The sequence below is a fragment of the Chiroxiphia lanceolata genome, chromosome 2, assembly GCF_009829145.1.
Source record: "Chiroxiphia lanceolata isolate bChiLan1 chromosome 2, bChiLan1.pri, whole genome shotgun sequence".
Classification (NCBI taxonomy): Eukaryota; Metazoa; Chordata; class Aves; order Passeriformes; family Pipridae; genus Chiroxiphia; species Chiroxiphia lanceolata.
The window spans coordinates 94,903,028-94,931,019 of record NC_045638.1 but is presented as its reverse complement, the minus strand read 5'-3'; the positions used below and the strand labels follow the sequence as shown (position 1 = coordinate 94,931,019).

General features: G+C 42.3%; 1 protein-coding gene across 8 annotated transcripts; it reads right to left on the bottom strand.

Moving 5' to 3' along the window:
• Positions 1–33: 33 nt before the first annotated feature.
• B4GALT4 (beta-1,4-galactosyltransferase 4) lies at positions 34–26,842 on the bottom strand. 8 transcript variants are annotated; one of them, XM_032681118.1, is made up of 8 exons: positions 26,747–26,813; positions 26,300–26,424; positions 13,282–13,761; positions 12,337–12,569; positions 8,709–8,896; positions 3,576–3,695; positions 1,122–1,244; positions 34–671 (listed from the first exon to the last, which is right to left on the bottom strand). In XM_032681118.1, exons 3-8 carry the CDS (start codon positions 13,547–13,549, stop codon positions 530–532), a joined length of 1,074 nt encoding a protein of 357 aa, XP_032537009.1. In that variant the 5' UTR covers positions 13,550–13,761; positions 26,300–26,424; positions 26,747–26,813; the 3' UTR covers positions 34–529. The 8 variants fall into 8 exon arrangements, with proteins under 8 accessions (XP_032537009.1, XP_032537016.1, XP_032537008.1 ...); XM_032681125.1 differs by lacking the exon at positions 26,300–26,424 and having other exon boundaries at positions 1,122–1,226; positions 3,573–3,695; positions 26,747–26,842; XM_032681117.1 differs by lacking the exon at positions 26,300–26,424 and having other exon boundaries at positions 26,747–26,842.
• Positions 26,843–27,992: the final 1,150 nt, after the last annotated feature.

Genomic DNA, 27,992 nt, shown 5'->3' with positions numbered 1-27,992 from the left:
GGGATGCTGCAGACTGAAGGATGAGAGACACTCTGGAGTTCAGCAGACTGCATTTATTGAGAGATTTTTAACATCTCCTTGACCATTACCATTATTGCCCTTGCCTCACACGCAGTTTTTACTCAGGCTAGAAAAAATTAGCTTTTCTTATTAAGTTTGTAGTTGTTGAAGAATTCTTGTGCTTTCAATAAGATCACAAAAAAGTTTAGAAATAGTTGCAAATCAAAATTTTTTCAGTGACTTAGTTCAAGTCCTTTCACTGGACCAGCCCAAACAAGGACACTTTTGCAAATATCCCAGCAAAAAGTGCATAGAAGAACAGGAGGACCTGTCCCTCGGGTCAGTCCATAGCTCCAGTCCTCACAAAAGGAAGTTTTCAACCAATCAATTAGATGCTGTGAAGGAACACTTTACTTTCTTCTTTGCTACTGAAGCACTCTTCCAAACGGAGTGCCAGAAGCCCTCTGCTCTAATAGCAGCCACAAACAAGATCTGTTGCCATTTCCTATAACCTGCGTGGTGCTCGCCCCTATGAGACCTTGGGCTGCACACTGAAGTCCACTGTAATGTTGATGTACAATGGGTTGTGTTCCACTGAGAGCAGTTTGTATGAACAAGAATTCAGCCCGTCTGTTTTCCATGTTCTAGATACCTGACGCAGAAGCTTCATCCTGATGAGGAGAAAGAGGAGAAAAATCTTCATTGATATGCACAGGAGAGGAGTTTTGACCTCTTTCCCACTAACTAGTAAATTTGGCAGCAGATAGCTACTGCCATTACCTATCTACTGGGAACGTAAAGTCCTGTTTTTCCTGTCCTCAACACAGAAAATCAGATATGGAGTAAAAAAGTGCTTTGGTTTAATCTCTGAAATCATATGCTTAAATCATATCCATATAACTTTGGAAGTTTCTAAGGAACACCGCCCAGTCAGTTCTACAAAGACCTCAGGTACAGAACAACTGCCAGCTGTGAACAGTGTTGTCACAGGGATGGCCCCCAGAGCCCCTGGGTACCACCAAATGCCTATTTGGCCTAGAGCAAAGACCTTGTCCCCCCAGGTGCCTGGCTCCCAGACACAGACCAGGACAATGCAAGGTGGAACACTGATCTTGACTCACCTCTCTCGATTCTCCTCGTTCCCATGGTCTCGGTTGTGGAAAATCATCGTGTACCTGGCTACATCAGCAGATGGCCTCACCACCTTCATCTTCTGCAATTCAACCCTGGAAATAGCAATGCAGGTATGAGGAAGACAACAGCTATAAGCCAGCTGTTAAGGGAAAAAAACCAAAAAAACAAAAACTGGAGACTTCATCTTTTGTAGATGCTATGGAAGGAAGTATAGAGAGCTGTAAAAACTCATCTGCATCTCTTCCACAACCCATTTTGCCAGCAAAATGAGGCTCAGAGTTGCATTTCTGGAGAAAAGGTTTGGTAGGGTGACATATACACCCTTCTTTTGAACAAAAGCAGGTAGTTAGTATAGTAGAGATCACACAGAGCTTAGGCACACATTATACAGCAGAGTATGTTTACATTAGTATTGACTAGTCTGCTCTGTAACAAGTTTCCACACCTTTTGCAACAAGTTCATCTCAACTCCTGCAATAAAACCCCCATACTTAATAGTTCTCCACTTAAAAAGAAGGGGGGGAAAAAAAAAAAAAGCTTGTTTTCTTCTTTAATGGCTGCAAAAATTCTTATTTGTTCACATGAAGAAAATTTCTTTGAGAACAATGCCAGAAACACTGAGCCCCAAGCACGGATTTAAGTGTCTGACATCAGGCACTTGGTTGAAGCTTTTGACCTTAAACATACCTGTGGAACACAACAATTTTGCTCTGACAGCAGAAAGGGTTTACATCATGACAATGGAATTAAGGAATAGTCCACCTCTTTGCTAGTCACTCAGCAGCTGAAACAGCAATAGGAAACCAAGATTTGAAAAAACTTGAGCCCCTTTCAGATTTCAAATTACTTTGTAGCAGTAAATTATGAAACAACTACAACAAATGATCTGAAAAGCCGCTTGGTGATGCATGCCTTAGGACGGGCCTGGAGGCAGTACAGTAGGACCCGAGAGCCCTCCAGGCCTGAGTTCTGACAGCACTGAAGGGATGCTGCCATCTGCTGACTTCACTCAGAAAGGCTCCAAGGATGTCTCTGCACACTGAGGCAGCAAACTTGCCCTTACCTACCCCTGCAAACTGTCTCCATCCCAGCCCAAGACCCACCCAAGAGGAAAGGCACGAGAAGTTGCAGGGCACACGCTGTGTTGTACGACTTGGTTTCCACACCAAGACCAACAGCCGCAAAGTTAAGAGGTGCCACGCACAAGCATCACTTTCAATTCCAACCCCTTGAAAACATCATAGAGACTCTCAGTAAGTCCTGCTGGTCTGCTGCACAGCTGCTTCTCCAGTGCCCACAGGAACATCTGAAACACCACTGTCACCGAAGGGAAGCTGGGAAATAAGATGGTACCAAGCCACCCACGATAAAAGCCAGCTCCCGAGAGGTCACTGAGAAGCTGGTGTGTCTAGGTAGGGATAGGAAGGAAAAAACTGATTAAGAAGGGATGGAAATCCATGTCTCCAGTAGACCTTTTAAATTTCTTGAGATACAGTTGACTAATTATTAAACTGACACATAAGAAAAGCTTTCAAATGAAAGTTCCTAACTTTAACACACTTGATCCCCTGTACAATTATGTAACATCACCAGGGATACGACTTTTATGTCCTCAACACTTAATCAGCTGAAAAGGATAACCACTTAAGAACGACAGTTGGTAACCAACGTTACAAACCAACTCTGCCAGCAGAGTTTCCAGGGCTGTGGGGTTTTTTTCTGTTCTTTGTGGGGTTTTTCCCCCCCTTCACCGACAGCAGTGCAGGATTAGAGGTTTCTTCTTAGGCACAGTGCAAAAGATCACCGTAAGTTTTGCTGACTTCCTTGCCCCACTAATCATCTCTCAACTAACAAACTTACCCTACTTCAACAGACACATCTGCAAAACTAGTTTTAACAAGGGCAAAGGATATATGCATATATATGCAGCCTTTCTAAAATTCAAATTCTTTGCTAACTTTACGATAATCAACAGCACCCACATACAAACTAAGCCCTGGCTGGAGTAAATCATGGTAGTCAGTGAATGCAAAACACCCAGTCCCACCAAAACAGTCCCACACTTGCAAAGTACTGGAACTGAATACCTTTGTGTCTCTGGCAAACCACACTCCAAATTCAATCTCATTATTTCCATTATAACCAATTTCCAAGCAAGAATACAAATACTGTGTGGCTGAGACAAAGCCAAAACAAACCAAGCAAATACCTTAACCCACACCCAGCCATCAACAATGCTGTCAGGAAGAGGATGAGGTCTCGGGCATGCCTAACCCTTGCAAAGAGGAAACTGCTCACAGAACTGGATCTTGCACTTCAAATCCCCACTGCAATACTGTTTGGAACTGAAGGCCCCTGTAGTGTTCTACTTTTGGAAGCTTGGCGTGAAGTCACACCAATTTTTAAGAAATTTTTTAAACCAATTTCTCATTGTTTACCTTATTCGAAGGTCATCATCTTCTCCACCCCAACCCCAGTAGTTGTTAGAGAATCCATTCACTTTGGAAAACTGATCTCTTGTTAGAGCAGTTACACCTCCAAAATATCCCCGGTACCGTAACCTGGAGGTACACAAGAAGAGAGAATGAAGAATTAAAAGTCAAATTTTAACAACAATCAAAATATCACCCTGAAACTCCAGATCTAGACTTGTCTTTCACAGAGTTAACGGTGCACAAATCCTTGTAGCTGGTCCTGTTCTCTTCCTCTTTTGACAAAAAGATGGTGATTTGCTTTAGGCCAGAAAAAGTTAACTCTCCAACAGAGAGAATGGAGTCTTCTTCAGTAGCTTCTCTCTTTTTACATGATTCCCCTTGCCAGCCAAAAAGACACTTCACCTCAGGGACTCTAATGTGTAGAAAACAAACAAAGCTATACACTAACATAGTGGAAGCTTTGCAGTAATGATGGCAAGCCATTGGCTATCTTAAGAGCTGAATCTGAAAAACTTGCAATGAAATCCGCCCACAGCAAGCGGGCATGTGCTATGGGATATTGCAAGAACAATTCCAGGGTAAGGCACAGTGCAAGTTACTTAGTAACCCAATGTAATGGAGCTCAGCTCTAAAGGAGATTAATTTCTAACTTCTACTTTCCTCCTCCCAAAAATTGCACCTTCTTTAAAAAGGTGTTTACACACCATGCTTACTTATCTCCTTACACCATTCTGCTAATTGCTTTTTATTATGCCCTCCTCTGGCATAATGGCCCTTAAGGGAACATTACAAAACAACCTCTACCACCCTGTCCCTGTCAATTCCGGTGATGTGCACATGGCTGCAGATTGCATTTGGATTTCTACCTGCATGTGAATCTAAACAGATGAACAAATTGCCAGGGTTAGGGAGTATCCATTGTGGCAATTTACATGCCAGACAAGCAAAGGTGCAATGCTTATTATTATTCCTGGTTTACCATGAACATAATTTAAAAAACACCAAGGAAAAAAACCAACAAAAAAACACCCTCAGACTATTTTTTCCTGGCTGATTTTTGTTCCTGCTCAGAGCAGGGTCTGCTAGAGCGAGTTGCTGAGGACCATATCCATTCAGGTTCTGTGCATCTCCAAGGATGGAGACTCCATAATATCTCTGGGCAGCCTGATGCAGTATTTGACCACTCTCACACTAAAAAAGCTTTTTCATATGTGTAAATGGAATTTCCTGTATCTCAGTTTGTGCCCATTGCCTCTTGCCTTTCACTGAGAAGGGTCTGGCTGCACCACCTCTACTCCCTTCCATCAGGTATGTACACACCTTGCCAAGACCCACCTCTGCCTTCTCTGCTCCAAGCTGAACAGTCCCAGCACTCTCAACCTCCCTTCACATGTCAGATCTGCAATCCCTTAATCATCTTCACAGCTCTTCTCTGGACTTGCTCCAGGACATCCAAGTTTTTGTTGTGCTGGGCAACCCAGAACTGGACAAAGCACTCCAGGTATCATCTCCATGGTGCTGAGTAGAAGGGAACAATCACCTTCCTCAACCTGCTGGCAAATCCCCTCCTAATGCAGTCCGAGATGCTAAGGGTACATCACTGGCCCAGATCCTTTTCTGTAAAGCTGTTTTCCAGTTAGTTGTCCTCCAGCAGCTACTGGTGCATGGAGTTACTTCTCTCCAGAAGCAGGACTCTGCATTTCCATTTGTTGAAATTCTTCAGATTCATGCTGGCTACCTTCTCCAGCCTGACAAAGGCCCTGGTACATAAACCACCCCTCCAAGATTTCTATCTTCTGAAAACTTGCTTAGGATGCAATCTGCCCTATCTTCCAGGTTACTAATGAAGATACTAATTAGTATCAGCCCTAGTATTAAATTCTGGGGTAAACCACTAGTGACTGGTCTCCAGCTGGACTTTGCTCCACTGATCAGAACCCTTTGAGCCCAGCAGTTCTGACAGTTTTATCCCATGTCACTGTCCACTTATTAGTCCATACTTCATCACTTTGTCAATGGGGCTATTATGGGAGACAGTGTTGAAAGCCTTTTTTAAGATAAACATTATCCACTACTCTTCCCTCATCCACCAAGCTACTCAAATCAGAGAAGACTATCAAGTTGGTCAGGCATGACTTGTGAACAGATTTGTTCTCTCTCCTCTATCTCCTCTCTTGGAGGAGATCAACCATAAAGTAGAGGAGGCCCCATCAAATTTTAATTATACATTACTACCTTGAGATTTCTGCTATAGGTACTCCAGAGAAATGCGGTGAACAGGTGGAATGGACAGCAAGAAGGTCCCATAAGCAGCAACAGCAGGGGAGAGCCTTTCCCAGCCATGCTTTCAGGCTGCACTGCCAGTCACTAACAGTACCATATCCCCCTATTCCAGCAGCCTGGCAGGGTTTGGGAACTGACTGCCCACCCATGCATCCACATATGGTACCCCACTGCTTGCTTATGCACCCCATAATTCCCCTCCACCACTGGAGAGGCAGACATTGAAGGAGCCAGAGCTGGGATGCACCGGGAAGAGTGTGGCCTGCAGGTTGAGGGAGGTGATCCTCCCCCTCTACTCAGCCCTAGTGAGGCCACATCTGAAGTTCAGTTCTGGTCTCCACAGTTCAAGAAAGACGAGGAGCTACTGGAGAGGGTCCAGAGGAGGTTACAAAGATGATGAGGGGTCTGGAGCATCTCTCTTATGAGGAGAGACTGCAGGAGTTGGGCCTGGTTAGTCTGGAGAAGAGAAAACTGAGAGGGGATCTTATCAATGCATATAAATATCTCAAAGGCAGGTGCCAAGAGGATGGTGCCAGACTGTTTTCCATGCTTTCCAAAGACAAAGAGCAATCACCATAAACTAAACCATAAGTTACCTCAACATGAGAAAGAACTTCTTTGCACTGAGGGTGGCAAAGCCCTGGAACAGGCTGCTTGGGAAGGTCACGGAGTCTCTAGAGACATTTAAAACCTACCTGGATGAGTTTATGTGTCACCTGCTTAAGGTGACATCTTAGCAGGGGGGGTTGGACTAGATGATCTCCAGAGGTCCCTTCCAACCCTAACAATTCAGTGATTGTGTACCCAGGACAGTGTTGCCCACTCAACCCTCCTCAGGCAGCACAGAACTGGCAGGGCCCAGGCATGTCATGCTTCTAAGGCGACATCATCTGCAAAAATGCACCTCTGTAACAATGTTCAACCACTTCTTCCCTGAGGACAAGAGAATATTAGCTCCTCCCTAATTTTTAAAATCAGTCTGAAGAAACCATACTACAGAAATGGTCAAACAGGAAATGATGTTGAGCTGGTCTCAAAGAAATAGCTTCGCTAGGACAAAAATGTTTTTCCACCCTTATCTTCAAAGCCTTAATATATAAACCTTCTATCTAAAGAATCTAAAACTGAGCTGTAGTTTATGTAGCTAAAGATAAGGCACTGGCTCTCCAAAGAAGCACGGTTGCTAAGATTACTGCGCACTGGATCACCACAGGAGATATGTCCCTGGAAGAAAAACATCCCCCCCAAGGAAACTCAAAAACAAGCAAATAAACAAACAGACAAAAAAAAAAAAAAGAAAAACCCACATTCATGCCCCAGATACTTTGTGTTAATACAGAACATGTGTGATTTCAGTTTTCTCTACCTTATCTGAGCAATATGTCTCAGCATGCTCACCTCAGCTGCAGCAAAACACTGAGGTCACCCATGTGGGATTTCAACCTGTGGTCTCAGCTCCATTCAAGTATCATTCTTGAGCTCAGGATCTGAGTCCCTTCAGATATATCCATGAATTCCCATGAAAGTAGAGCATTATTATCCCCACTTCATGGATGTGTAAACACAAGCAGTGACACAGAAAAACTACGAATCAAATTCAAACCACCAGTAGTCTAGTGAATGCTGGTACACAGTATTCACAACAAAAACATGTAGTCTGTACTCTTTAAAGCCAAAGCAAAAAGCTGACCTATACCAACAGCTCCTTTACATAAACAGGAGAAACATGAGAAGACTAACAGTAAGAAGATCTCTTAATAAAAGCAAAAGTCCATCTGCAGGTTTAACTAAGAAAAACACTTGCAGTAACTAAAGCACAGGAGGTTAACTAAAGGCCCTCAAGCTTTGTGCCATGTTATTTGCCTGAATTCTACGTACCTGTCAATTAATTAAAGCTAATTGACAGCTAAGTGTTTCTGTTCCTTTGGTGCAATGACCATCCTGCAACCCTCAGCATTCTCTCTGCAAGACACAGTGATCCAAATGCCTGTCACAAGCCCAGTTCATATGCATGTGTTCAAGTTGTCGCTAAATAACTGAAAAGTGAATAAATATTATTCTGTATAAGAATTGGCACATCCCACCTCTTTCTCCTATATTTAACAAAGGAAACCCAGAAGTGAAGAAGAGTTTTACTTCAAAGTACTTTGGTATCAGCTTTTGCAAAGCCCACTTCTAATCAATATTTAGAGTGACATGACACGAAGTGAATCTTGAAAGAAACAACTTCAATGAAAACACTTCAGTCATTAAACTCACCAAGCTCACAAGCCTTTTTTCTCTGAGGTGGACCGAAACTGAATTTTCACTTTAAATTATTTGTATCACACAAGCACTTAGGGGACCCATTTAAAAGTCAAAATGATGCTGTGTCAGACACTGTTTAATCAAGTAATTAAAGGACAATCCTATCCCTTAGCAAATTCTCACACTTGAGCTCTCAATATCAAATATTACCTCTTAAACAGCAAAAGTAAGTGGCAAGTTTTGTTATAGTAAGATTACACCCTCAAATCACAGGACTAGTAAAATGCAAATGCACTTTCAGCTTTGACAGAAGGTCTCAGCACAACCTCTGGCACATTGTTTTCCTCTCACAACACTCTTTAACTCAACACCAGGAACAAGCATGATGACAAGGATCCTTTGTGCAGGTGATCACAGGGCAGATCTCAGACATGTCTGTACAGATAATGTGCAGTCAGAAGGCACTCCAGAGAGGTGAAGTGTTACCACCAGAAACCTGGTGTCAAGAGGAAGGGTAGATACCAGCATACAGCCCCATCTGAAGAGGAACATTATGAGTAATTTGGCATTTCCCAGTTTGATATTCTTTCCATATTCCTGGGTTCCTACCTGTATCCAGTATTGTTCCTGCCAACTACAAGGTGCTTTGGTTGTGTGTCACACATGTAAATGTTAAAGTCATTTTCTGGCACCAAATCCACATCATGGAAAATGAAACAGTCCCAGTTCGCTTCTTTTAGGGCCTCTAGGTATCCTACATTCAGCAGTTTAGCTCGATTAAATTTGGTGTTGCCAGCCTGTGGAAGAGAATGGAAAAAAAACTCTGAAGAAGGTGTCACAGAGTTTAAACAAGAACTACTCCCGGGCACTGGTCCTGATCACACAGTTTGCAACCACATCCATGAGGCACAGTCTTTACAGCAGTAACTGCACAAGGAGCTGCCCTGTAACACTGGGCACAGTATCAGAGTGGCCAGTGATGCAAAGGGTTTCTTCAGTCTCTATTCATCACAAAAACAAGCAGCCAGGGCCAGGAGAGCCCACGATTATCTGGGCACCAGAAGTATGAGTGATCCATGATGCAGTTTAACTGCCATTGCTGCACCCTGTCCTGGAGTTCCCATCAGGCTCCATAGCAAAAGAGGTATCAGTACACAGTTTAAAAACTAGTATTCCATACAACCATGTCAGAAAGGCTTATGTAAATGTTCAGGTTTTTTAAACAAATCAAAACCCAACCCCCACATTAATCCCATGCTAACTATTTTCTAGATGTCAGAGCCCTTGCCACAAATGATTTATGCTTGTCCACTCGGTTTCAGGGACAGCAATGCTGAAAGAGTTCCCTGTACTTCCTTAGATCACACACAGGCGGCAGAGTGGGAAGTAAAAAGCGGGTCTCTTCATTTTTAACTCCTACTTAAAACCCGATGATGCTGCTGCACGGGGCCACCTCCTAGCACAGGACTTCAACTGATTCATACTAGTCTTCATTGTTAGCTTTTGCTATAAGTGAGTTTGTATTTGCTTTTCAAAAACATAATTTTTCACCTTTGAGGTATAGGTATATACATACAGATATAGCAGTTTTGTAAGCTTATCATGTCAACATTCACTGCGGAGCAATAGATGTGCTTATCTTGCTATTTATTTTTTATATGACTGCACACAGGTTCCAGCCTGCAGAAGGTTTTCTGCCCTTGAAGATAAAGTGGTGATTTCCCTCACTTTCCCACCTGGGAGCCAGAGGGCCAAGGCCAGCACTCCCAGAAACAGAGAGGGTAGTCATTTTCCAGAGCTAGGAACCTGGTGTACTTGAAAGAATAAAAACGACATTTTCAAGAGAAATTGCTTGGAATTCTAGCAAATTTACTAGAAAAATACCTGGATGGAAAGAGGCTCCATGGAAAATGATAAAGAAGCTGGCCTCCCCAAGCTGAGAACAGGTGAGCTGTAGGGAAAAGCTATTGCATACAAAGCATGTTTTATTGCTCTAAAAAGTAATGCTTTGCTCCAAAGCAGCATTTGTTCACCATCATTAACAGCCATCTGCTTCTGCACAAAGAAGATTTATGGCTCTATACCTGCAGGCTGGAAAACACAGTTCAGTGCCCACTCTGAGAAATTAAGAGATGGATAATCAGTTGCTTCCATTCTCAGGGAATAAATTTTACAGAAAAAATTTAGATATAATTCACCCAAAATCTATGATGCCAAATTTCTGGGTGGGTTTTTTTAGCATGTTTGAGGAGGGAACGAGGGGATTTGTTCATTTTGCTTAAAATGTCCTGTATATGAAAATAGCCATCAGATAATCTCCCCCGATGCTGAAAACATAAGTTATTGAGTGGACAGAACAAATCCGATGGCTGGTAAGGTACATATGGAAAACATCACTTGTATTGAGTATCAAACCCAGCCTAGCTCAGGAGCAGCATCTACCATCTGCTGAAGTTCTGTTTTCCTCATCAGTGCAAGCCACCACAGCGGCTAAATGGCAGCTGATGTTGCTTTCCAGGAAGGGCAGTTTTCCGTGTCAGACCACATGCTCAACAAATAGCAAGACTTACTCTCATACTTTATCAAGGAGAGAATTGTCCTCCTTTGTTCCTGTGGAAGAAGAACACTGACCACAAAACAAATTCACGTTTGGAAAGGAATTATTCACCCTTTAGAGATTACAAACTCACACTGTTTTCAGCACAGCACTCATGCGTGCACACATTTACATAGAGAAGCACAATTTTCAAGATGTTACAAGTAGCCCATAAAGAAGAAATCTGGAGTACACCCTTCAATGGCTCAGAGAAAAAATACAAAATAGCCATTCATTAATCTTCCTCCAAAGTAGACTGTGCATTTTAATAGTCAAATCCTGTTTTTCTTTCCTCAAAACATATTTAAAACAATTAATGACATCACAACAGAAGAGTAAAAATGGATTTTCCCTAGAAGATTTTAGTTAGACCAGTCTTTGGGTATGCCTATCTATATGGAAAAGCTGTGTGAAAGCTTCCAATCTTCCAAGCAACATCTCTGCTAGAACAAGTCCAGACTTGACAGTGCTGCTAACATCAGACACAACTTTCATACTTCTGTATTACTTTTTGCTAACATGACAATAGCAGTTCTCCACCTCACATATTTCAATTAAATAAGAAGGTATAACCATTCTCCCAATGATTTATGGCTCACCACTGCTGCCTACCTAGAATGAGTCAATAGATGTACAGGTATAGTACACATTAACACAGAAAAAAATGCCTCCGTTTTTCCACTCTACAGACCACATGATGACTCTAAACAATGGAAGAACAGTCCACTCCAAGTGCAAATATCCTGCCATGACTTTTGTTGCTGTTCTGCTGAAGCACTCAGCAAAAGTGTAAGGTTTCATCTGGAATGCACTGCCTCATACTGGTTAATTCACTCTAGGTTCTTTAAACAGAAGGAAAGAGAACCTGTATTAATTTATCACCTTTTTCTCCTGCTATCTGAAAAGTCTGCTTAGAGTCAAAGCAGAATATGTAAGTAAATGAGAGTAAAAGAAAGTAAACATGATAAGAGATCAAGGAAAAGACAACATATTACAAAAGAGAAATGTATACTGCTTCTAGCTCATGCAAGTAGAACATAAACACCTTGATGAAAGACAATGATGTGGACAAACTTGTGCTCAAGTTTTAGCCGCTAGACCCAGCATTGCTACAGAGAACATGAAAAAAGAAATTAATAAATCTTCCAGGAACAAAGTGCTCTGCCATGACAACTTCTTCCCACCACCCTTGCTGGGCAAATAAAGCAGCTACAAGCAGTAGCTGTCATGTTTAGTTTGAGAAAGCAAAGGTAAGTACAACCACATGACACAACTTACTAAGCACAACAGCCAGCAAGCAGATGGGGAGAAGGGTTGGATATGAACGGAGGCCTTTGATTCAAACAACTCCAAATGTAAAGACAGAAAACAGGTCAGCCTAGTCACAGTGTGCATACTGCAAGAGAAAGGAGTTGCACTAGCAGTGTAGAAGGTGCTTACCATGAACACTAACTCAAAAACAGTAAGTTACTTAGACTGAGAAATCAACACCAGTTAAAAGACACTGTTAATATTCCCCAGCAGCTGAGCTCAAAGCAGGCTTGGAGGACTGATGTGGAAAGCAGAGGCAGCAGCCTCTTCCTGGGCTGCAGGGCACCAACATCACCCTAAACCAAACATATCTCTGCACTGTTGCCTCACCTGGTGAATAACGTAGATGCCGTAGTTCAGCTGCTGCCTTTGCAGGAAGGGGTGGAGGTGCTCCAGGAGGTACAGCAGGTGCTTCTCTCGATTGCGGTGTGGGATAAGGACGGCCACCTGTTGCAGTGCTGAGCACTCCGTAGGGTGATAACGGCCCTTGGCTACCTGAGGGTTCTCCTTTTGCACTTCTTCTAGTGTAACAGATGGTTTGAAGGTGAGTTTGCTGGCACCTCCTGTAGGAGAAGCATAAGGACCTCTCCTGAGTCATTTCAGGTTGTGGATAGTCCAGTTGCTTTATGAGGCACTCTTTAACCAGCACAAGAAACCCAGGTTTCCTTGCCTTTCTGAGAGAAAACTACTGCTACAAGGATATTACACAGGCAGTGGAAAGAGAGGGTATCAACTGTCTAGTTGCTTAAACTGGATGTCCAGCCACATCCAGGGAAGAAGAGCTTCAGCACATACAGCAGTTGTTGGAAAGACAAACACTGTCACCATGAACATCCCCCTTTCCTCCTGTCCCTGAGCTTTTATTGCTGAGTATCATGAATGGCATGGTCACAGGTATGGAATATGGGGTCAGCAGTCCAGGCTGTGTCAACTCCCAACCTCCTGCCCACCCCACCAAATTTTAGGGGGCCAAGAAGAGAGAGACAAAGCCTCAACAGAGTACAAAGGCTGTTCAGAGTAGCCAAGTTACTGCTGCATTACCAAAGCTGTTTCAGCCAAAAATGCAAATCACAGCACCATATGGGCTGCTCTCCCAGCCGGATCCGCACAGGCAGTCTGTGCCACAAGTCACTTCCTCACCCAGAAGTGCTTACTGCAACTGGCTGTGTTGTATTTGTTTCACAGGAAAGGTATCCAACTGTAAAACCACAAGGAAGTCAGCAGTACCAAAGCAGATTAATTTATTAGGAAGGAGAGAGAAGCACCATCACTTACGCAGGTACGGAGACTGAGCTGGGCAGGGACCCTGAAATGACTTCACCACAGGAACATTTGCACTTGATTTGATCTTCGTTTCCTTTTCACTGTCCACCAGGCTAGTTACCTTCCTGAAAACCTCCATCATGCTCTTAGCTTTCGAAATTTCCTGTCTGGAGTCCACAAAGTAACTGAATGTGGTCCATAGCACCATCAAAAACAAAGTGACAAGCACCAATACTTTGAACTTAGAGAAGAGGTGAAAAACATTCAAGCTCAAGGCCATGGTTCTCCCTGATCTGCAAACTGTTTCTCTGCTCTGGTGCCAAGGCAGGTCACTGCATATCCCGTGGGGGTGAAACCAAAGTTCCCAATGAGAAGGTCACAGTAAGGAAGTAAAGCTGGAGGTAGGGAGGGCTGCCACACTTCCTGCAGTTTTGCAATTCATGGAGCCATAGTACTGTTTGCTCTTCAAATGTCACGAAATATGACTGTAACCTGGACCACAAAAAAAAAAAAAAAAAAAAGGAGAGAGTTAATTTCTATCACCTCCACTGCTACACCTTCACAGACTCCATGAAACCAGCTTATGACAATATACGAAAGGAACAGCATGTATGAACAACTGGTCAGAAAATGAGACACAGCCACAAACAAGCTGCATGATTTTATGCAAATCATTTTCTTGTTTTGTTCTCCTCTCTCAGTCTTTTTTCTTCTTTTTTTTTTTCTTTTCAGATCAGAAAGTGCAACCACTACCCCACGTTATGTCTGTGTACGGTGCCTGGCAATATCCAGGCTTTACTACTTCTATTCCTAGCAAAATTAACAGCAGCTTAAAAGCAAGACATTCTGCTGGCTATGAGTAAAGCTAGGTCCCCAACAAAATAAAAACCACATGAACTTCTGCAGAACTAAACTGTTTTCTTCTGAAAGAGAGTAGTACTGATGCTACGTTGCTCTGCACAATGCAGTGTGAATCCTACAACACTTGACTGGCATCAAGAAATCATTCCTCCATATCTGCTGCCTGTCAGCACAACCTCAGGGGTCTTTGCCCAGTATTCCCCACCTACATGCTGCTGCAGGGGGCAAATCTTCCTGCTTTTTAAGGAAAAAGTTCATTCTTTCAGTGTCAGGTCTGTGAGGATCCAGTCCTTTTTTCCATTTCCTGCCCTCTTTCAAGAGCTCCATTTTCATACAGCCTTTCACTGACATCATACTACAGTTACCACTCAATACTTTTGGATGCTATTATCATCTCATAGCAGAGAAAGAATGAAATTTTAATAAACAGAGCTTTGATACAGAAAACATAGAAGAAAACTGCTACCTGTGAGAAGAACAAGGACTGAGGCTAAGTGAAGCAAAGGCAATGATTAAAGACAATGCACATGAAACAGGCTGGATCAAACGGAAGAAACACAATGTGAGGCTATTCTATACCAGCTTACAAAATATGCATGAGACCCTGGAGAGATACCAGAGGCAGAAGGAATACAGTAACTCCACATTCCCACTAGATTAGACCAGGTGTCTTCTGAAGAATTTTGCTGATTCATGGGGATGTATGTGGGACCCTGACCTAAGACGGACAAGATGAACTACTGCCCAAGCTTCTCGGGGCTCCCTGGGAATGACCCACTGCTGTTCCCCCTGGCAGGCACTACACGGAGTGGCTAACCTGCTCTCTCCATTCACACACAACACACGGTGTTGCTCTAAGGAAGCAACAGAAGAGCTTTCCATGACCTTACCACTAACAGTGATGGAACTCCACATCCAATTCCACCACAAACAGCGGACAGAGCAAAAAAAGAGAGAGGCTACACCAGAGAAGAGATTATTACTCACAAGTACAGGTAGGGGAGAAAAAGAGGAGAGGGAAGGGTTCTCCATAAATAAATAAATAAATAAATAAATAGAATTTTTTTAAAAAGCCATGCAGTCATATTATAACCACACTTTTCGAAGGGTTTCGTTGTTTTGTTTTGTTTTTTTTTTTTCTCTAGCTAATCTTCAAGAACACAAGGACAGAATCACTAAAACAAACAAGATGGGAATCCTGAGTTCCTCTTAGTCCTCCTCTCCCCATATTCTGGCCCTTGAGACCACATTTTCCAATTAATTCTTTCTAATCTTAGATAAATTACACTGGAAACCTGTCTGCCTCATTTTTTAAAAAGATATTGAGAGCATTAAGCTAATTTTTCTTTAACATTCTTTCCCCTGATTTTCCACACATGAAAACATCAGAATAGCCTGTAAGGTATTGACAGCATGGGTCTCTACTACTCTATAAAGAAACCAGAGAATGAATAGAACTAGTTTTTCTTCTGTTGATACCCATTAGCTCCTGTTCTATTGTCAGAACAGGAAAAAAAAAACAACCAGCAACAGAGCAACATCCAGCATCCAACTGACCTACAAATAAGGAAATCTACACATTTCAGGACAGCTGTATACATGTGGGAAAAACAAAAAAAAAAAGAAACCAAACAAACAAAAAAAAAGAAAATTAAAAAAAAAATCAAGACGATCAGCAAATCTAAGCTTCATGCTGATAATACACACCATGTTCTACCATCAGTTTGTAGTAAATAACTGGAAAGCAACTTTGAGGAGCAGTCAGTAACACATTTCAGATACATTAAGCTCACCTACTTGTAGTGTATTATCACCAGAACAACAGGGATGCAAACAAAAGAGAAAATGTCCACCCTTCCCCATCAGTTTATACTCTGCAGTAGCTGCGTACAGGAAATCAGTGATGAGCTCTATGAACCATCTGAGTGCAATGTGGACCCCACAGGTAATATCAGCCTGTAATTATTAAATCAAAGACCTTATAATTTGCTTATCTAAACTCTACCTGCAAGTTTCTATGGAATAATCTAAATTGCTGCCTTTCATAACCTCTCAGTTACTGTGCAGTGTTCAGCAGGTGAAGCATGTCCCCCGAGGGGTGTAATCTTCTCCAAAATAAACCAAAGGCACCGCTGCACAAAATGCATACAAGAGGAGGAAATTTCCTTCCCCATCACCCAACCCAAATGCGTCCCAGATTAACCTGGGCTGAAAAGGACAATATGAAAGTTAAGATACTGAACTTAATATGCAGGGAATGACCATGAAGAGGTGTTTGCTAAAAATCAATTTATTATTTATTATATTCATAGCTTCCCACTTTACTACAATTTTTAAAATAAGTTAAGACAGTTGCTTACCACTGATATGCAGACTAGTGCAAATGGGCTGTCTCCCATAAGAAACTCTTTTTTTTCCTCCACAAATAAAATTAAAAATGAACTACCCATGGAACAAGACATAAAGAAAAAACAGGAGGCAATTGGCAGTGTTAGTCAGAAGAACAAGGCTCTGAAATATTTTGTTGTTGTTGTTTTTAAAATTCCAGGATGCAGGTGTAAAATTGCTTTTCCGTGTCCTGTGTAACCAAGACCCCTGTCACATTGAGCAACAGGCCCACATTTTCACTTGTCTTCTTTTTGTTCCCTATGTACCTATGGAAGCACTTCTTGTCATCTTTGATAACCCTAAATTGTGGTTGATATATTGGTGGGGGGTGAAAAAAGATCACCCAGTCAGACATTATAATGTGCAAACAATAATTCAATCAAAAATGCAATACTAAACAAATCTTGCTCTAAATAATAATCTCTAAGACACAGAAAACGTGGTTCTTGTTTCTATATTTTGTAACTCAGGGTTACTAACCCTCAAACATGGGTGGGAAAACATCTGTGGTGCAACTAAGCTCTTCTCATAGCTCTGAAACCTGACTCTAGCTATATCTGCCCATCATCAAAGGTACCAAGAAACTTTCATAGGGAACATAAAGTACAACTCTTGTGAAGAAAATTCTCAGTGAAGCATAACCAAACCTAGTTTAGAAAGTTACAGTTGGCTAGAAGGGCACAGCACTTCAGGTCACAAGGTCAAAACCACCACAGTACACATTTGAAAATCCATGACTGAAAAAAATTAAAGAGAAAAAAACATAGTTATCCAAATATTACATTAGTCAGAATTCCAAAATCAGTGAAAAATGTGAAAGGACCCCATCCACATGTAGATATACTATCTAGACAGACACTTTAACACAATTCTAAACATATCCCTAATCATACTGAGGCACAAAATTAGTGCACAATCTGCATTCCCCAACATCTCGTCTGTACCCATAACCATCCCTGTGCTCTGCAGTTTGTCTGGCAACTCAAGTTCTGTAGCCTATGTTTTTTGAAACGTGCCAAACCCTACTTGCTTGTTCCAAGGTTCTAGACACTGCTCATAACAGGCCACCTGCAGGAACTGATCAGAAACATAGAGCCCTACGATTCCTCCCTGAACACGAGGGCTCCTCTGTTCTGATTCCCGAGCCTGCTGGCAAAAACATGACACCCCAACTTGTCCTTCTCGATCCAGGAAGTCCAAAATAGTAAGGAAGGTTCCAGCATGGACAAGACTTCTTGTGAAGCAAACTAGGAAAATCAGAACCCCATCCATTTTCATCCAGGGTTTTCCCAACAGAAATACACATGCACTGGAGTCTGACACGCTGTGTAAGCAACAGAACAAGCAAGCAACAAACGTACAAGATGGTTCTCCATGTAAGGGCTGCAGGGTCAACCTACCCATTTGCCTAGCAGCCTGAGTGAAGCCACTAGCACTACCAAGCTCAGACATACCCAGAAATACTGGACTAAAAGTTGTTCTTTTTCATCTAAGCAGAATTCGTAAGCAGGCAAAGTCAGTATCAGCAGGAAGACTGATAACTGGTAGCCCTGATCTAGATATTAGTGATGGAAAATAACCCTGTAAACAAAATTTGTAAGTAACTGGAGTTGATAAAAACTCGTTATTTTCTAAACATTGATTTTTCCCTGATACATTTTCACAAAAAAATTGCCATAGCTATGCTAAAGCCTAGATTCACATGATCACTTTCTTTCAATAAGTAATGCTTAACAGTAATAATAATCAGTGAGAACACACTGTCTAAATTTTATTTTTTTAATGTTTGCATTCAAAACAACTCATTCTGTAAGGAATGCTTGCAAGATAACTCCAGAAAGATATTATAATTTGATAAAAGGAAAAACTAATTATCAATTTATACAAAGTAACTTTCTGACTCTACCTATTTCACACTGTCCAGTAAGGACAGGTTTCCCATCACACAGGATTTTCCAGAAGCTCCTGCGACCTCATCAAGCTCTCACACAAATTCCACAGGTAGAAGAACAGGTTCAGCAACAACAAGAATTCACTTTAACCTAACTGTAATAAGTTCAAGCAGGAAACGAAGCATGAAAGAGTTCTTTGGGATCGCACTTATCAGTTCTGTACTATGCAGACAATTTATTATTTTATCTAGGCCAAAATCAAAAGCAGCAATGGGTTTGCTCTGGGAGTATGGCAAAGGAAGAAGTACAGTAATCTTCTTCATTAAACCCACCCAGAAGGAATTAAATTCAACTGACAAGGCAGAAAAATCACAGTACAGCATCAGCTTTTCTATGCAGGACAGTTCAAGTCCTCAAGTTTTACAAGTGCCTACACCTGCTCCTTTCACAGGCATTTCCTTCTTTTCAACAGATTATTTTTTTAGTAGGGCATTTAGCCAATAGTTTTTGACACCTCTTTTACGCAACACTTTTCTAATCCTATTATCTCTTCCTATTTAAAGCCCACCTATATAAACTGCACTGAGAAATGATGAAACCATGGGCTATTTAAAAACAAAACAAAAAAGACAAACAAAAGAAATCCAATCCTGAAACAAAACCCTCTTCCCCTTCTCAGAATTTCAAGCCAAATGAAGAAAGCACACTAAACCACTCACTGCTGCTGCCACATCCCTCCTTCCTGTAGAACAGTCCCTCCAAAAAGTACGGAAAGCACTTCATAAGCAGCAGACACTTTTCTTCGTCCAGGAAACCCCACACCATAAAGAGACCTCTGTTACCTCTCACACGCTGCAGAAAAGAGTCAGCTCAAATCATAGGATGAAAGAAGAAAAAAAAAGAAAAAAGAAAAAAGTGCCAACACATCCCACTTTTCCCCAGGCCAAAGAGGCTCTCTGGTGCCGTCCCACGTGCCCCTCCCTCAGCTTATGTCCCAGCCTGGGATGGTAGACAGCCTCCATCCTCTCTTCCTGGCACATCAGAACCAGCACAGAGGCACTCAGGCATACCAGGACAGAAGCAATACTGCTTACAAATAATTCCCACAACAAACCACTCGATTAGAAACAAAGGCTCGAGCCTTTGCTCCTAAAAGCAAACCACAATTTTTATCAGTGTCCTTTCAGCGTCTGCTCAATGTGGAGATCTTAAATATTAGAGATACCATTCTTCTTATGCAGATCAAGCGGACAACCCTCTTATCCATACCTGTGGAGAAGTCAAGGATTCCTCTCCATTATTGCCTGGACATATCAGTTGAAGACAACACCACCACCGACAGAAGCATCTACTTTATGCAACCAGCCTGGCTCGGTGACCAGGCTTTTCATAAAAGGTAACTCATTATTACAAGGTTGTTCCTCACTGGTGCTTTTTCCACCACTCAGCCCCACAACACTCCTCTAGCGACCTCATAGGATCAGCTGGGTGGAAACAATCAGAGGTGTTTCTCTGTCATCTTGTCCATTTGGGGATCCCCCAGGCTACCAGGGAGACAGCACTGCAATGCCAGCGGTGCTGGCTGAACTCTGGTCTGGCACACAGCTACCTGGAAGAGTTTTGCTGCCAACCTTCCTAAGCCTCCTCCCCAGCTGCACTATATTAAGCTGGCAAACACACTTCCTTCAGCAGAGTTGCATCTACATTAGAGGAATTTATAAGCATGCCTGTGTCTGGTAAGGTGTAGGTTTTTCTCATGCTTTCAGTCAATATACAGATAACACCTAAAGATATAGAAAGGATGAGACCTGAGTAGACACAGGGTGTATGGGTAAGGAGAACTGTAGTTAATGTGGGGAGAGAAAGGACAGGTACAGCCTCATGATGAGTGTCAAACTCCTGTAACTTGAACCTGTTTGAACTCTTTGTGCAATAAGTACATTCCAAGCAGGTAGGTATTTGAAAGCTCCTCCAGTAAGCTTCCTCTATGACACAAAGTTCTTATCTACTATCAGGACTGCACATGAGTTTTGAGGAAAGACTTCCTCGTTCCAGACACTTAATAGCGTGGAAAAAACTTTTAGGACTATTGCATATTTCAGCTTATCAGTCACATAAAGTCAGACTAGTCTAGATCTTGACTGTCGCAGTCTCAGTCTTTCTCTACGGTTCAGTCCCCAAACTATACTTTCTCTCACCAGCACAGGCTCTCATGGAAACATGGGGTTAGCTGCATTAGGAGGCAAGCAGTATTTCTAGCAACCTTCTGTAATCCTTTGTCTACACTTCCCACTGAAAAATGTCAGAAAACCTGGTATGACAACCAGCAGAAAAACAGTAGCTCAGCTTTCAGTTAACTAGGCATGGTTATTTTAGGAGAATGGTAACAGACATTTCCAGACAATGACTGGTAACATTCTGCAAGCTCTTCAGAACCAGACAATTTTACAGAGGAAACATATGAGTTAAAAAGAAACAGAGCAAGGTGCACTTGCAGGGCCTGGTTACAGTAATAGCCACTGCCAGCTAAAATATTCCAGTCATGTCAAGAGTACAGATACACAGATGTGCTGGCTCCACATTCTTTTCTTACTATTTATTACTTGATAACTAGAACAAAAGTACTGGTAGCTCCAACTCCCTAAATTACAAACTAAAAAAGATAAAGAATACGTAACACACCAGGAAATAACTGTGGTGGTTTAACCCCACATGGCAATTAAGCACCACAGCCACTCCCTCACTCTCCATCAACAGTGGGATGCGGGAGAGAATCAGAAGAGTAAAAGTGAAAAAACTCATAGGTTGAGATAAAAACCGTTTAAGGGGACAGAAAAGGAAGACAATAATAATAAATAGAATAATTGTGATCATGATAATTAGAATCTACAAAACAAAGGATGCAACTGCTCAATACCTGCTGACCTGCTGCCCAACCAGCCCCTGAGCAGCAGCCCCTGGGCAGCTTTTTGCTCAGCTGACATACTGAGCATGATGCCATATGTTATGGAATATCCCTTTGGCCAGTTTGGGTCACTTGTCCCAGATGTTTCCTTTCTCATCCTCTTGTGTCCCTCAGCCTTCTCACTGGTAGAACATGGGAAAAGTCCATGACTTAGGGTAAGTGCTTCTCAGCAACAATCAAAACATAAGTGTGTTATCAACATGATTCTCATACTAAATAAAAACCACTCACCTACCAGCTACTATGAAGAAAAAGAGCCCTATCCCAGCTGAAACCAGGACAACAGCCTACATACTTTGTTTACACAACTCACAGTCTCCGTGCCTGTGGGCATCAGGGAAGAAGAAATTGCAACAGACGTAAATGAGGAAAGGCTTGGCAAGCAAATACAATAAATCTGTTTCATACAAAAGGAACATCATAGCAGAAAAGCACCGAAAGAGCACTCTCCACACATCCTTAACTTTAACATGCAGGACAGAGAAGAAAGTAGGAGTGTCTCAGTATCTCCCCTATCCCTAACAGGGACACCATTGTTAATCTACTCAACATTACCCCAAATGAGGCCGCCTTTATGAACTGCTCCAGCATGAATCCCTTCCATAGGCCACAGTTCCTGCCCAAAAAACCTGCTCCTGCATGGGCTCCTCTCCATAGGCTACAGTCCATGGGCTGCAGCTTCCTTCAGGGCATATCCATCTGCTATGGCATGGGGCCCACTACTGGCACACTCAGTTCTCTCCGCCCTGTGCCTCCAGACATAGCATGCACCTGTGAGCTTTACCTGTGAGCTCTACTGATGTCCAGAATAGTAACTACAGACTTCTACCACCTCAGATTAACCAACCGACATGTTTTAACAGTTCATCTAGACAGTCACTGCTGCATGGTATAACTATTCTGCCACAGCTACACAAACCTATCTTCAGGTAGACAAACTTGAGACAACAATTTCTCCAATGCAGAAGAAATTTCAGGTGACGTTTTAACTTAATACAGAGCCCTAGAGCAATCTTGGCTGTAGCATTACTCAGTTCTTTACATTTATCTCAAATATTAGACAGTGGACATACAGCTACTTTTAACACTTCCAGTCAATATGGTGAGCAAGCAGCAGACATTTTTACACAGTCACATTTCACTTATAAACAGGCCCAACTCTTCTAGTGCCTAAAACATCACATTAAGACTTCTGAGATTACCAGAGGAAAAGCTTATGCTTTCTTTACTAAGCAAATACAGAGCCTTTTCTGCAAGTGACCCAACATCATTACCAAGCACAGGCCAAACCAACGGGTGCTACTCCAGTACTTTCCTAAGACGTAATGAACCCTGATTTTACGCTAGGAAATGCAACCTAACATCTCTAGGCCAAGAAACACATTTATGAATGGACTCTCTTGTTACACAACTACAGTTGAGCCACTGACCTCACTGTAAAAGACACGGCACTGTCAGACTGAGCGCAGCTAAAGAGACAGAGTGAGGGGCACAGCAAACAGTACTGGCACAGCCTGTAGCTCCCTAACTGCTTACTACGGAAAGACCTTTTAAAGAAATACAGCACATTTTAAAATCACCTTCCCTTCCAGGATGAGTGGAATATCCTGAAAAAACACATGGTAGAACATTTTTCTGTGAACACATGAATCTCATGTGTAAAGGAATGCTCAGGTCACTACTCAACTGAGCAATACCCCATCTTTTTCTGGCAGCTGCTGCCTTGTTGGAGTGGCATCAGTCATATGGATGACAGAATGTCAGAGGCTTTGACACTTTATAAAAACCATTTCAACACATTCCTGGCCAAATTCCTAACTCAACTTTCTCCTGCACAAAAAATAACATCTGAGAAAACCACTAAATTATAACAATGCACATTCTTATTTTGACTTCACAATATATTTTTTAAATTAAAGTGTCAGACACAGAGAGATAAAGTAATACAGAAGTTAAGTAGTGTAGCCCTGTGGCTACCTAATACATTTATAATTTTCAGTTTACAAGTATCTATGAACAAAGTTGTGAAAAAAATGAAAACTAATGAAGTTGAACATGTATTATGAAAGCATAACTGAGAACAGAATCCCATTATTTGTTTCTTATGAAGGTAAATGAGAGCATGAGAACTGCACCAAAGACATTTCAGCTTAAGCTTTGTTAGGCATGAAGAGATTTTATTTTTTATTATTATTATTTTTGCAGGCTTAGTGAGAATTACAAATTGTCAGGGCCTACTGCAAAGACCGCTATGACAAAACTGCACAGACAGTATGACTTTTTTAAGCTACTAAATGTACAGGACCTTTTCCATGTCAGAACACAATTTATACCTATGCCAATTTTCAACCAATCTGCAGATGGATTTTTATGCAGGAGAAAAGTTTCAAACATACAAGTTAAGGGCTCTAACTCAAACCCTTTGGAAGTGGTATGGCCTAGAACAGCATTTTCAAATTCAAAACTAGTTCAATGTTGCAACAAGAAATTTTAATCAAATGCTTGTGAAAATAATTCTAAAAATATACCCCTGAGACTCGGGATACTATTAAACCTTTTGGACAAGCAGCTCAGTAAAATTTCAGGCAGAAGGAGACAGTGTATCATTCTTACACTCAGTTACTAATCTCTTTTCCCCATCTCACCACATCTTGCTGGGGTGTTTGTGGATTTAACCGACACTCGATGTGGGCTCCTTCTCTCCTTGGGGCTAAAGAGCTCCTTCTCTCTACAACCCTCCTCACCCAAGCAGCAGATGGGCTCTAGCTCTTTTCAGGAAGATGAGAGAAGGTCGAGGGGGGTGATACTTAACTCAAAAGCAGAGTATCGGAAAGTGGCTCCTTTCCAACACTTCACTTCTCATTACTGTGCAGGTTTTACCCCTTCTCATCTCACTGATGAATTCATTTAGCTGCAGGAGTTCAGAAGTCAACCACAAAACTGAAGACTGAGATGAACATAGGATTAGTGCTGCAGATGCCCAACTAACATCAGATCCAAAAATGTTGCTATTGTTTATAACTGCATACATTTAGGACCATCATTATTTCAGTTTAAAAGTATCATCTGAATTATAATGCATGATAACTTTATCCCACAATTCACTGCCTTACAAATAAATATTACCCAGCTGTTGATCTCAGGATACTAAGATGACACAATCATAGCTGTAAGGCATGTTACTTGTAGTTATGCCAAAGCATTTCAAACAGAAGTCACAATGCTTAAAAAATCCCCTCAATATGTTGAAAACTGTTATGAAAAATGTGACGGAAGCTCTCTCTCAGTGTTTTACAACATTTTCAAGGTCCCATTTATATGCAGCACAAAAACCTAGTCTCTGAAGCAAAAAAAAAAAAAAAAAACCCACAGCTAGCCAAGTTATACACCTGCTGAGTGACTTTTGAACTATGTATTTGCCAAAAAAGTAGTTTTTCAACCAAGCTTTTGCATCATTCAAACAGGCTACAGAATCTCTAGGCATGCCACCTTCAAAATAGCAAAACCCAAGTTCACCAAACTCATTCATGTAACTTAGATTTAAGATCACATAATAAAAACACAGGAATCAAACACCCCTCAACTTCTATTTTTTTCCTACATATTATTTAAAACAGAAGGACTTGTCAACTCAAACCAGAGAGAAAAAGAAAAAAACAAGCTTTCCAAAATTAAAAAAAAATTTCTTTCTTCTAACCAAAAAGTATTTGTGAAAATGAAACACAGCTGTTTCAAAAATGACAAAGAAATACCTACATAAATGAAAAACAAGATCAATCATACTTAAAGAAACTGTTTACCAAGAAAACTCATTTACAGTAACAGTATCTTGGATGAAAGGTGATACTTCACACTGTTAAAGAAAGGTTCATGAAACATTAGCAAAGTTGAATACTGACAAAGAATAATATAAAACCCCAAAGCCATCCTTTACAGTATTCTAAATTTAATCAGTGTTTGTAATTAAAAACAGAAGACTTACAGAATCATCACTGAGTTGCAAATAAAAAAAATAATCTTTGGAGAAAGAACATCTCACATAACTAGCAATCTTACTGACAAAAATAGTAAATATTTAAGTTGAAGAATGTGAACTGAACCCAAAATGGTTTTTTTTGGTTTTTTAAATGTTAGCCATTTAAATTACAACAAACTTTCATATTCCCCTTCTCTAAACCTCTCTGTTGAAAACTGTCTTCTAACCTGACTCAGCTGTCCCTTGGGAACTTCCATAGCTGTTGCATGAAGGGGTAGAAAAAAAATGTTAAATCCACAAGAGACCTTCATTGTTAACTCTTTGAGACAAGCAAGTGTTAGTAAGAAACTGAATGCATGTATTCTCCTTTTTGACTATTACTGCCCTAGTGCTGTGAAAATCTTAAGTGAGCAATCATACCACAGCTGTACTTTAAATGCATTTATATTATGACTCAGAAATAAAACCTTGAATACTCTTGCTCATAGTCCCACTTCTGCTTCTCCTCAACACCTGCAAACACATTTCCATTGTCACCTGGGGCATTTTTGTCAAATGAGGACTCCATGAACCTGTGCAAGTCTCCTTTCAGGTTCTCTGATCACTGTTCTGGAACCTCCAAAATAACACCTATAGCACTGAATGAAGCAATTTATGTCTCGTCAGTGAAAAAATCTTAGTGAACAGCATCACTTGCCCGTGGTCCAGTTTCTCCATGCGTGAAATGGAGAAAGTAACACCCAGTACTGCATTTACTTTAACACAAAACCACTCAAAAGCTGCAGTTAAAACGCAAACACCAGTGCATTACAGCCGTCCTCCTGACTTACGATCCCCGAGCCCGGTACAGTAAGTACTTCCATCTAGCACGTAATTTTTAGATACGTAACTGTTCCCAATTATATCAGCAACGCTACGCTACAGGGCATTATGTGCCGACAGACTTACTTGCAGGATCACACCCCTAAGTCCTGCCTGTGATGGCCATGAGGGATTCCCCGCACATACAGGGACTCCCCAGAACCCCTGAGCTGCAGGAGATGACCCAAAGTTTCCGCCACGTACCAGATGCCCTAAGTACGAAGAGGCACAATTAAACCAAATTCTTTCAGTAACGCTGAGCCGCAACACCGGCCGGGAACTCGTTACCCCCCGCGCTCATTCCCACACCCTCCCTCCGCAATTTTACCCGCTCCCGGCCGTGCTCCCCCTCTCCGCTCGCCCCCAGCGCAGGCGGCTCCTCGCCGCGCTCCCCCGCTCCGCACACCGAGCTCCTACTGACGGGGGCCGCGGGGACACGGACCCGATCCCACTGTTACCGGGGCCGCGGGGGCAGGGACACGGACACGGATGCGCACGCGCTCCCACCGCTCTCGGAGCCGCAGGGACACGCACCCGAACCCGCTCCCACCGTTCCAGGGCCGCAGGGACACGCTCCCGTTCCCGCTCCCGACGCGCCCCCGGCCCGCTGCCCACCCGCGCGCGCAGGCGCCCTGTCGGCGCACCGCCCCTCGCTGCGCTCCCCTCACCGCCCCTCCCGCCATGGCCGCCCCTCGGCCAGCGCGCAGATAGCGGGCCCGCGGGCCTCGTCCTCTTGTATCCTTTGGGCTTCCCGAGCAAACGCGGGAGGCACGTCTCCATGCCAGCGGCTCAGCACGCCCGGGGTGCCGGTGACGGTGGCAGAACTGTGCCAGCTCCTGCCATTTACGGGAATGCTGAAGCGCCCGGGTTGTTGTGTTTGTGGTTTGTTTTTTTTTTTTTTTTGTGGAGCTGCAGGGGAGCTCCGCGGGCTTGGGCATCACAGTATTTGCCTGGGTGGTACTTGTCAGGAAGCTGAGAGTCTCGCGTCCTCTCAAAATATATCTGGTGGAACTAGATGATCTTAAGGTCCCTTCCAGCCCAAACCACTCTGTGAGTCAATGGCTCTGGGATACGTAGCACTTCTTTACAGTGATGAGGCTCAGCAGGAGTTCTTAGCATCAGAAATGAGAACTTCAGATGCCTGCTTCCAAAACCTAATTGCTCAGGAAAGAGAAAAGATGCCTACTTCCCAAACCTAATTGCTCAGGAAAGAGAACTTCACCTTCCTTAAGTGAAATTACAACAGGGCTTTTTGTTGTAACTCTAACAGTGGGGAAAACAAACAAACAAACAAAAAACCCCAAACAAACAAAACAAAACAAAAATACTTTTAAGTGTGCATGCCCACATGCAGGGGTTTATCTGTTATTGGCAAGTTTCTGAATATTTGAAAAAAGCCTCAAAATCAAAGGTGCTTTCACCTACAGCACAAATTAGATCACAGTATGGATTAACCAAAGTTCATATTGCTATAGTGTAACATCTGTTGTTTCTCCATGCAAAACTTGCCAGCCTAACTGCCCCTATCTGCCAAAAAGGTCAATTATTTTAAATTATTTTATCAAATAGCAGAACTGTTTCACTGACAATGGCAAGAAAAGCAGAAGGGGAGCAGAAGGGATGGCCATGGTGCTGCCCTGCTGAGCCCACCTGGCTCTAGAGCGAGCCTGCATACATGCCTGTCAGAAGCTGGGATATACCACACAGACCCCATACACTTGCACCCATAAGGAATCTGCCACCAAGCACTAGAAAAGCCCTTCAAGAAAAAGGCAAAATT

What these genes read in the sequence shown, in the direction of transcription:
- B4GALT4 (XM_032681117.1), bottom strand. Translation starts at nt 13,549, where the DNA reads ATGGCCTTGAGCTTGAATGTTTTTCACCTCTTCTCTAAGTTCAAAGTA. An exon ending in AGCTCAGTCTCCGTACCTGC is followed by an intron (nt 12,570 to 13,281) that starts GTAAGTGATGGT and finishes CTTCTCCTACAG; the next exon opens with GAGGTGCCAGCAAACTCACC. An exon ending in AGGAACAATACTGGATACAG is followed by an intron (nt 3,696 to 8,708) that starts GTAGGAACCCAG and finishes GTGTACCTCCAG; the next exon opens with GTTACGGTACCGGGGATATT.